The sequence below is a fragment of the Corvus brachyrhynchos genome, unplaced genomic scaffold (assembly GCF_000691975.1).
Source record: "Corvus brachyrhynchos isolate BGI_N302 unplaced genomic scaffold, ASM69197v1 scaffold70, whole genome shotgun sequence".
NCBI classification, from domain to species: domain Eukaryota; kingdom Metazoa; phylum Chordata; class Aves; order Passeriformes; family Corvidae; genus Corvus; species Corvus brachyrhynchos.
The window spans coordinates 7,655,889-7,667,349 of record NW_008236217.1 but is presented as its reverse complement, the minus strand read 5'-3'; the positions used below and the strand labels follow the sequence as shown (position 1 = coordinate 7,667,349).

The 11,461-nt window shown below is 35.9% G+C and overlaps 1 protein-coding gene across 4 annotated transcripts in view; it reads left to right on the top strand.

Moving 5' to 3' along the window:
* Window positions 1-11,461, top strand: part of PACRG (PARK2 coregulated) — a 215,672-nt gene that overhangs the window by 5,682 nt on the left and 198,529 nt on the right. For 3 of the 4 annotated variants that reach the window (XM_017746174.1, XM_017746163.1, XM_017746166.1), the window contains exons 2-3: window positions 2,999-3,040; window positions 3,677-3,727. The exons of the other annotated variant lie outside the window; for it this stretch is intronic. In XM_017746174.1, the coding sequence (XP_017601663.1) occupies window positions 2,999-3,040; window positions 3,677-3,727 (93 nt within the window). The remainder of the gene's footprint in view (window positions 1-2,998; window positions 3,041-3,676; window positions 3,728-11,461) is intronic. 4 annotated transcript variants of the gene reach the window in all.

Here is an 11,461-nt window from a genome sequence, read left to right as displayed (position 1 = left end):
ATTATCTAAAGTCAGCATTCCCTACATGCAGTTGAGTATGCCTCTGGAGCCAACCAATTGAAAATGTGAAAGAGATTAGTTAGAAAGCATCTTACCATACACCCTTCTCAGCACTAAGTCTCCAGTTTCCAAAGAAATGAACACGTATGTACATATTCTTTCTTTTAACTTGGCATCTTCAATTTCATTTAAGAAAAATCTTGTACTCTGTGTAGGCTTCAGCCTTTGTCTTAGTCTTCTCCCTGCTAGTTGACTGGGAATGCTCTAGGATGCTACCTGAAGTGAGTTCAGTGAAGAGCCATCAAGGCAGGGTTCTGGTGCTCATGTTCCAGAAGGAGAGGCTATGGGGAACTGTATTTCAGCCTGGAAAAGGGAAAGCTACCAGGATATCTCATGGTAATAACTCCTAACAGACCTAGTGACCCAAGAGCTGTGAGAAAGCTGTCAGGAAGAAAAAAACAGTCTGTTCTCTCTAGTGATGGGAGGACAAGAGATGTGTGTTGAGATAAGGTGTTCATGGTGAAGAGGTTTTTCACTATGAGGATAGTCAAGCAGTGCATCATGTTTCCCAGAGCTGTGCAGTCTTCTTGGAGATTTTTCAAGACCTAAATGGAACAAAGCCCTGAGCAACCTGTTTGAGATAACCATACTTGGAGAAAGAGATTGAATTAGAGACTTCTTGGAGTAATTTTCAACTGGAATTTTCCCATGAATCTACTTCTTCCACATTATGGTTGTTTGCGGTCATTACGTGGCTTTGCTGCTGCTAAGGTCAGACAAATTAGTGATGACTAATTTATTTTCTATTTGGACAAGGGAAAAGGCATTTGAAGGTTTTTGCTTTAATAAATTTTATGCTTTTCTGAAGATGTGGAGGGGGTAATGAATACAACTCCCTTCTGACCCTCAGGAAAACTATATAAACACCATATTGTTCCAGTTATAATGGTGAACTACATCATAAACCTAAGGTTGGCTTTCTGAATACAGTTGCATAAGCCTGCATCAGTGCTTGGGTAGCAGCAACATATGCTTATTAGATGAGATCAGCTGCAGCTAATTCTTCTAATGTGGTCTGCTGCAAGTATGCAGGGAGTGCTGCTGCCAAGTATGCAATGAATGCTTCAAGGAATTGGAGCAGCTGGCCATGTCTACAGCTATCAGCTTCTGGATACAGTCCCTTGTCTCACAGTCTCTTCCTGTCACTGCTAAAACTTAAATAACACTGGAAGCTTTAAGTGGGTGAGAGAGACAGGAGATGTAGCACAGTGGCATGTGCACTAGGAAAAGGAGCGGGGAAACAGAAAAGGAACTGAATGTGACTCCCTAAAGCAGGGACCTAGGTAATCACTAACATAGTATGATTTTTCCTAGGGCTGTGTTCCCAGACTTTACAGGCAGAGAGTGCTGGAGTCTGTACCATGGAAATGAAATTTTTCCTTCTTTTCATAACCGATACTTTGGGTAATGTATATATGCTTAGTCTGTGTTTAAGTGGAATTACCTAGTGAGACTTTGAAGGGGTCAGAGAGGTTTTGTTTTTTTCATGAAGTTTTCTTAACCATTTTGAAATGACAATTATTGCGAAGTCAAAAAAAAATGTAGCAAACAATACTATTGGTAAATTGATAAAATTTCTAGATAATGTCATAGAAAAACTGCTGTGAAAGACTGACTGGTTCCTCCTAGCAATAGTTGATTCTTTTGTATACTTGACATCCATATAAGTAGTTTGGCATATCTTTTCATTTTCATAGCATAGTTAAATAATTTTTGCCGGGAAATTTACTGCGCTCTGATAACTTCCTTTCTTAGATAAAATACATGTCAGATAAGATGAAATTATAAATTCCTGTATGGGGTCACAATGTGTTTAAGGCTGAATTATGGAATCTTGTGTTTAATAGTTGCACTCTGATTCTGTAGATACGTTACAAATATAATGTTTCTTATAGTTGCTAATTTTGGTGTCTGCTGAGTGAGGGGATGCCTGCAAATAAAGGAATTGCTCCTGAGAGCAATTTAATTCTAGTCAGACTTTCTGTGGAATTTCTGTTGGGCTTCTTGCCTGAAAAAAACAGGATTCTCATGTGATAAGAAAACCTGCCTTAATTATAATAGAATGGTAAACATATAATTTAGTTTTTCATACATTTGTGATGGTCTCTTTTAATGTAAGATTTTTCTTTTTAAAAAATTACTCTTCACCCATATTTCTGTAAGGGGTGATGTCACGACCTTGATAGCAAGAGTAAATACTGATTTGTTTTCAGTTTCATAATAGAAGTATGTCATTAGATTGACTAGGATCCAGACTAGCTTTGTTTGGTGGGGTTTGGTTGTTGGTTGGTTGGACTTTTTGTGTAATGAAAGACTTCTAAAAAAAGTGTATACTGCAGTAAGTACAAAAATTCTGCAGAATGTGACAAAGTTAGAACATAAAATACATCATAGTAATATCAGTGCAATGAAAACTCTTGAAGCAAGCATGGCATGCTGCTAACTTCCTGTGTAACAACCAGTTGGAGGAAGAATACATGTTTAAAGTTATGTTTGATCCCTATTTCATTGATCATAAGCATATTAATGAGAATGTTTTTTGTGGCTGGTAGGCAATACATAGTATTCTGCACAAAAACTGACAAAAATCCAGATCAAAGGGTGCAGTGTTTTCTTGCCTGTCTTATGTGCTTAAGACATCCACTGATTTTGCCATTATCACATGAGCATTTTTAATATTTTTTGTCTCACTCTGCATCTCATTATAATATGAAACAACTGCTTCTGCTTATGTTGTTTGGACTTACTAAATGTTCTTGAAAATATCTGTAGGTATTAGGTCTTCTAACTTTAGCAGGTCTTTCTTTCTTTCAGTAATTGTTCAGATAGGATTTCTCTTCTGTTATTTCCGTGTAAGATTTTTCTTAATGACAGCCATATTATTAAGCCCATGATTTATGGAATGAAATATTCTTTCCTGAATTTTTTTTTATTTAAGGAAGTGAATGAGGAAAGCCCCATGGAAGGAGAATTTCTGCAAGTGAGTGAGTGTGCAAGGGCTTGTGGGCAAGGAACATCCTGGCTAAAGAGCTAGGTTGCAAGGATCTGTGCAAGACGGGGATTGTGCAAGATCATGCATGTGGTGCATGCCCCTACGCAAGCTCCCACTCCCGTATGCTCCACTGAGTGTGGCCACCACAGACCGCTTTTTATAACAATATTTAAGACGTGTTCTAAAAAATCTGAAAGCTTTGGATTTAGTTTTCTTTCCTTATAAGCCTTGGTGCATAGAATTAGGGGACATCTTTTATGATCTAAGTTTTCTGTTTCAAGGCTAGTAATTGTACCCTTACTAGAAAAGACTGGTGGTCTACATTTAAATCTTTAGAAAAAAAGATTATGCCCTGACTTATTTTACTGTCCTATTGATGATGTTTTAATGTGACATTAGTGTTTTGTATTGGATATCTTCTCAGTAAAACTATTTAGGCAAAGGTGCATGCATACTTTTACTGACATTGTAGTTAGAATTTGATAAATCTTTTTTAGTTTTTCACAGAAGTTGAAAACTTACATTCTTAACTTCCCTAAGCAGGTCTATTGATCTCTCTTTTTCTGCACTCTTATCTGCTGTTTGTGCTCACTTTTTCTCTGACTTTATTTACTTCTCCTCCAGATGGTGTCTTTTTCTGAATCAGTGGATTTCCCTTGCAATGATGTTCATCAGGTGGGTGTCTGGGGGGAGGGCAGTTCCACAAGGCAAAAAAACTTTTAGAGAATGTGAAGCTTATACCCAGACCTTGTTAGAATACCCTATATAATAATTTTTACTGTAAAAAAAATCTCAAAGGAATGAGCTTATTATAATTTTAAATTGCAGTTTTGTAAGGCATGACTGGGAAATATTTTTTGCAGGAAGTATATGTGTATTAGCTGGGGTATTTTTTTACTTTTTATACATTGTTTTGCTAGCTATCTCATGCCCTTTTAATTTGTGTGACCTTCATTTAATTCATCAGGTTTTATATTAATAGTTAAAGGTCACAGGAAAAATTACTACAACTTGATTTTATCTCCTGTGTAATGCAGTCTGTGAAATTCAGAAGTCATTTCTGTGTATGATGTGTAACTTCTGGTTGAGCTAGGAGATACGTTGGGTTTTTTAGAAAATAATGCAACCCAAACGTAATGGTGGTGTCAGAGTCTGTTTTATCTCTAAATTATGCCAATGCTTAACCAATGCAATGCTGTTAGAAATTTGCAGTCCGTCCCTATATGAAATTATTACAAATTAGTCAAATTTCACTGTGCAAATATTTTAGAATGAGACAACTACTTACAGAGGGATACAATCTTTAAAAAGCCACAAAAGTAAAGTTTTAGCATGCTTCTGCCTTCTGCTTAAAATCTGTTTAAGTCATGACTATTTTATGAGCTTCTAGTATGCCTTTGGGCATGTTCAAGATGTATTACAGTATTATTATTCAAGACAACAATCAAGTTTTAATATTTTATTTGATAGCTTCTGAAGGCTTTCGGTCATCCAAGTGTTCATCTAGTATGAAGAATTCAGACAGTGCACTAAAATTGTGTAACATCCATCACTTTAATTTTAAAAAGTAAAATAAGTTCCAATGCATCAATAGGAAATCAGTGAGTTATGCATTTAAGATCGCAGGTGATTTCACAAACTCTTCTGTCTGCTGTTATCTGACGAAGGAATCTTTATAACAGAAATGTTAACTGAGTGCCAGCCATTGACAGTACTGTGCCTGTCAATAGGATACAATGTTCAGACCTTTGCGTGTAAATTCTATTGAAGAAATTACTGGGTTTTAACACATTTGTTTTTGTTTGGATTGTCATTTTTTCTTTTCCCTGACATCAGATAGGATTGAAATATTTTTCAGCTTAAGTGAGAAAACAAATGACCCTTTACTAGCAATAGAACAATTCTTCCTCTGTTGTACAGTGTTCCATTAGACTGTAATAACAAAGCGTGTATTGGGTGAAAATATTAAAATATATTTGCAGAGGTAATTAAAAATTGCCATTACCCAATCAGTTGACTCTATATTTTTTTCCCCCCATTTGATATTCATTTAATTGTTCTTTATTGGGTCATCGTTTGGTAGGATTTAGGTGATTATTCTCCTTATTTTATCCTATTAATTCTTTTGCTTCTGGCAAGTGGAACACTTTGAGCTCTTGTTCTTTTATAACATTAAATATTCTTCAGTTTTATTAGTTTTAAGTTAATGTATTTTAAGATTTATTAAAAAAAACTTACCTAAGGGTGTTTGGCACAAATGTTTAGCCTACGACAAGGCTATGAATTTCCTAGCAAAATGTTTGTTCTGATTGCCGAAACAGTTCCTCTGAGAGCTCCTTTAGCTGAAATATGCATGTGACCTTTTCTGCTTGAAGTCATGGTTTAGAGTTCATACTTAGGCTGAATGCAAATCAGTTGACTCCTAACTGAATGCTCTTCCCAGTGGGCTGGAGGTAGACTCCCTTGTGTTAGAAGTTCTTTTGAACTGTGTTCTTAACACAGAAATTAACAAAACCATCACCTCTTGAGCTTGTATTCTAACTCCTAAGTAAATATGCAAAAGAACACAATGTTATTTTAGGGGACCTTCCTGAAAGAAGGTTTTAGTCTTCAGAAAATAATTTCATGGTCTGCATTTTCAGTATTCTGATATATCAATTTATAGTCTTGATTCAAGTGTCTGAACTCCAAAGAGGAATGGAATTTCACATACATCCCTGTATTCAGTGTTCTGTAGGTATTCAGCATATCTTCCAGCACTTAAACTTCCTGAAGTATCTCATTTTCTTCACCAATATTGAAGGAACCTGGGTTCAAAGCCTAATTTAGGCTCTTTGAATTTACCCTGACGTTGGGGGCTGGTGTTCAAACCAGTCTTGGGTTTGTACCATGGATAACTCAATGGACCAAAAGCTTTTCATTAGGCATTATAGAAAATGCTGTCATGTAAATTTTGGTTATTACCCACTGCGAGTTTAAAAAAAATTCCACTTAGTGTAATATGCTCATTATATGAGGGGATTCTGTAAGTCTCTGTGGTATCTAGTACTGTTTCATTTAGCCTATATTTTTGGTTTCTTTATATTTTCTTTTTCAAGTTTGTTTCCCTGTTTTCTTGATCCCTTTCTAGTTGACAGCTTTAGATGTTTATTAACTTTACTTCAGGGTCCCATAGACCCACTGTAAGAGACAGAGTCGTTCACAAGATAACCATTAAGGAGCCATTGCAGTGTCTTGTTTTCTTGCAAGTAAGAAACTGATCAAAATTATCATTTCAGATCATGTTTTTTAAAGAAAGGAAATAAGGTGTGTGTTTAAGGGAGGTCTTCATAAATATTGTCATGGTTCTTGTGTTTTCAAAAGGACTCTCTAGGGACATGTAAAATTTGCAGCCTAACCACAGAAGATTTTGTTATTATATGAAAAAAACCACAAAGTGAAAATAAGATACTTCACTAGGTGCCAATTATTCAAACTAACAAAGCCTGATATCCTGCAGAGTTTGGGGGTTTTTTTTATGGTTGATTAGTATAAAAATTAAGCTTTTAATTTTGCTTTTTAATAAAATATTTGATGTCTAGTAACATGACAAACAAGCCTATTGTTTGGAGCACCCTCTCTGTTCTCCATTATTTCCAAAAACACAAGGGTAGCTGTTTATGCTTGAAACTGCCTTTTCTTCAAATTCAGTTGAAAATGACCTACAGATGCACATCTTTAGGAGTAAAGGCAGGCAGGGGTACACACAGCATGGATGTATAAGCCTGGTTTCCTTATGAAGGTGTTTTAGAAAGGGTACCCATATGCATATACCCCCCAAAAAAAAGTGGGATTACAAAGGAAGTAAATAAAATGGAGCTATAGCAGTATCACAAATTAATCAGGCATTCAAGAAAAAGATTGAGTTCCTTTCAATCAGAAGCCATTGCTTGAAGATGAACACTGAATAACTGATTTACATAGTAATTTCATTGTGGAAATGAATAGTCTCTCTCAGAGCCTCGACTTCAATGCTGGAACTACAGGAGCATTAGTGTCTTTGGTGCTTCTCCAGTGAAGTGACTGGTATCAGCAAAGTTGATGACAGAGGGCATCAGCAGCACAGTAGAGAACTTCTTGTAGAATCAGAATATCTGAAGCAGATCTTTTTGAACTTCATTAAAAAGTAGAAGTTATTTCCATATAGTGACAGAGGAGAAACCTCTGATTTCCTCACTGGCTCCCATGTTTAGCCTATTGGTGTTACTTGATGTGACTAAAGGTTCAAGAATCTGTCACTAAGTATTGCAGTTAACCAGGAAGTATATTGTGTTTATTAGGTCCTATTGCTGAACCTCCTGATTTTAATGTTCTAGAAACATGAATTTAGTGAAAAGGGTATGACATTTAAGAAACATTTCTCAAACTTTACTAAATGTTTTCTGATACACAATAAAACACTGAAAGGTAGTAATCATGGTAACCCTTCTAATTTGCAAAGATGCCAGCTGCAAAGTTATCAGTAAGTCTAAGCATTACAATGCTTATGTATCGAAAATTTTATTATATAAAAAATCTGTGTAGTATTACTGAAAAAAGGCCTTGAGACAATAAGTTCTTATAAATAAAATAGAATTAAGTGGTAGATAAAAGGCAGATAGAGGGAACTATTGCTTTGTATAAGCCAAATATCTGTGTTCACATGTGAGAAAAAGACCAAAATAATTTTATCAATGCTCATTACTATAAAATATGGTTTTGTAGTTTATGTTTATTATGAGTAAACATGCGAGATTAACATGGGTTTGCTACTTATGTAAGTGAAGGACAATTAATGGAAATACCACTTAATCTCCTAGATCTTATTCACCATTTGTATTTTGGGAAGGGTAATAAAAGGAATTCTTCCAAGAATAGACATTTTATGGAAAATTACCATTAGCTAACTTTGTTTTAGAAATAAAATGGCAGGAATTACCCAGGTAAGATGCTATCATGGGATAATAAATTCTTAACATATTGATAAACATACATTTTACATTTTTTTAAAAAACCCATTTATTTAGCGATCTGTGAGTTCAGTTAATTATCTGGTACTTAAGTATTGGATACTTTATTTTCTCAGAGTATATAATTATTTTTGTTTAGTGTTCTAAATAGATTGACAACCTACATTAAAATACTGCTTTTTAATTACTAGATATGATTTCTGTAACTACCAAAAATTGAAAAGAAACTGATAGCTGAGAACTTTCACTGTTAAGAGTATAGAGGATGGAACAAGTATCTATATATATATATATATATATAAATTTTTTTGCTATAAGCCCTGTGTGTATACTGGTTTTTTTTCTCAAAACAGTATGATTTACTGTACACATGCTCCAAACAAAATTCAGCTATCAAAATACAGCTATTTAACCTGAAAAATCATGCTTTTGCTAAAGACTTGAGTAGGCGAAGTTTTGATATTTTCAGAATTTGTATACAAAAACCATAATGGAATGTAAAAAAGACAAAAATCTTCCCATTTTCACTTCACAAGTGATGGGGTTTTTCAATATTTAAATAATCCTGCTAAGCAGACCTTCTATTTAGTTATCTAAATCTATAATGTATACTCTTCTCCTTTGAATGCCAGATTTTTGAAGTATAACATAAAAATCTTGAGAAGGAATTTTTTGAGTCGGTCATGTCATCCTTAGCTACAGTTTTTTGCATTACAGATTGAAAGTGAACATGTAGATCATAACACTGATGTACAACTGGAAAACAGGTAAACAAAGATGGTGGTAGTGTGTGTGTATGGATGGCTAATGGCGCTGTTTGTGGAGTGGTGCTCAGTGAAGAAGAGGGAGGGCCTGAGTGATTTAGGTTTGGCCATCTCTTCAGTCTTGCATTGAGAGCATACTGGTCTTCCTCATAAAGTGTTCCTTTCTAGCACAGCCACAAGTAAGACATACATGTACCTCATCCACAGTTTTTGGCCCTCAGTGTCTTTTGTCTTTTTTACACTATACCACACCTTTCTTTCATTCATTCCAGGCATTTTTTTAACAATGCATTGGGTTTTTTTCACAAGTCCGTCTGTGTTTGCAGGAATGAAATAAGATAAGGAATCTGATAGCTTCTGTTGCCACTGAAGCAGTGTTGTTGTCTGAAGACCTCTCATAAAGTTTTGTTTTAAATAAAACAAGAGGTAGAACCAGTCCTTGTAGCATTACACAAATAAAAGCTTTCAGGGCTGGAAGGAAACCACCCATCACAATTGTCTTGAAATCTGACCGATAGGAGTTGACCTATCCAGTTGAGGGTGACTGACTCATTTCTGCCTGTCTCCCAGGCAAGTCAGCAGCACATGGTGATCTTCAGTGTCAAACACTGCTGATAGGTTTAATGAAGTAAGCATGGATACCTTCCTCTGAGCTGTGCCAGAGAGGAAATTGTTCACAAGCAAGACTAATGCACTCTGAAAGCTGTTACCAAGTTTAAAAGCCTGACTGCCCTGATTTAGGTTCTTGGCAGAGAAGTCAAATTCTGTAGAAGAGTATGTTGTTTGGTTGGGTTTTTTTAATTATTTATTTGATCATTTTTCCCAAAAATAAAAAGCTGGGCAAAACATTTGGACTAAGAACATTTTTTCAGCCTGAGCATTTACACTTCATTTTTCATGTTAGTTTAAAAACTGTGATTTATATTCAGATTACATTGGGATGCTCAGGACTCTGTCCAGCTGGGTTTTGGTTGTCTTCAAGGATGGACATTCTACATCATCTTTGGATAAGCTGTTCCAATGACTACCTTCATTGTGAAAAAGATTTTACTACAGTCAAATCAGAATTCCCTTTATTGCAATTTGTGACCATTACATCTTTGTTTTTTTGTTGTTCATCACTGCAAAGAGCTTGACTCATATCTACTGTGCTCTCATGCTTGTAGCTAAAGCCAACAATGAGATTCCTCTTCAGATTCCTCTTAAGGCTGAAAAGTTTCTCTCACCCTCTCCTTATGTGTCATGTGCTCTAGCCTTCTCTTCATACTGGTGGCCTTCACCAGCCTTGTTTCAGTATATCCATGTCTTTCTTGTACTGGGTAGTCTGAATTGTGACCTTATTCTCAAATACAGTTTCACAAACATCAGGTAAAGGAGAATGCTGAATTCCCTCAACACTCTTGATGTACACCAGAATGTAGTTACCTTATCTTTTCCACAAGGGTATACAAATGTTCCACTTGTTGTTCACAGAGATCCCCCAAGATCTTTCCTTCAAAGCTGCGTTGTAGCCAGTTAGTGCCTGGCTTGAATTGTTCCGGTGCAGAACTTTGCATTTACTGTTGCTGAACTCTATGAAATTCCTGTCAACTCATTTTGCCAGCTTGTCAAGACATTTCTGTATGCCTTCCTCGAAATTTGATGTAGACTGCTGAGTGGCATTAGATACCACACATCACATTTATGAATGGCTCCATCTCATTAAGATCATGGGTCATGGATGAACTCATTTCTACCTCAACTCAGTACTCCTTGAGAGTGACAATCAAGTGACATAAATCTTTTACACTCCATAATTTTAAAATTTAATTCTCCACCATTTCTTGAAGGGATTAATACTCTTATCCCAGCATAAATCTGATTTTTTTTAATCACTATTATTGCTCTGTAATCAGTGTATTTTATATGTATCATTCTATCTGATAGCCTGCAGACGTTTCTATATTTACTATATAAAATTTGAGTTTAAAAAGTATATAATTACATTTTCATGATGCAAGAAGGAACAGCAATGTAAATCATATTAACAGGGCCAGATGATTTTACTATTCATTTCTAGATTGTGTAGATTTCTGGTTATGTAATGCAAGTAAAATTTTAGCATCCTAATGGCACTAATAAATACTACAGTGCAGTATTTTAAGTGCTTTCTGAGTTTTGTACTGTTTGAATACTAGCTATTTTTCAATTACAACTCTAGGACTAAGTTGGAAGAAGTTTGTTAATGACTAGGTTTTCTATGTGGAGAAATACATACAGCTAGCTTCTACATAGCTATATTGTTGTAATTATTTTTGATGGTGATTATAACAAATGCGGGCTGAATATATAATTGCATTGGTAGGTTAGAGCAAAGCTAGATGTATAAATTAACCAACAGCATTGGAAGATGCAGTTTTTACACATTAACCAGACCTGCTTTATTAAACTCCATGTGTGTTGGGTTGACCCTGAGTTGATGGACAGTCTTTAAGACCAATTACGCTTCTCACAATTTACATATTTAAACCGCACAGAAAGGCGGGATTGCCCTTTGGTCGGAGCTCGCCTGCTGGAAGGTGGGGGGCTCCGAGCCTCCCGGCCCCGCCGGGCCGGGCCGGGCTGGGGCCACTGCCCCTTCCCCCCCTTCCCAACACTGCCACACCGACCCTGGGTGG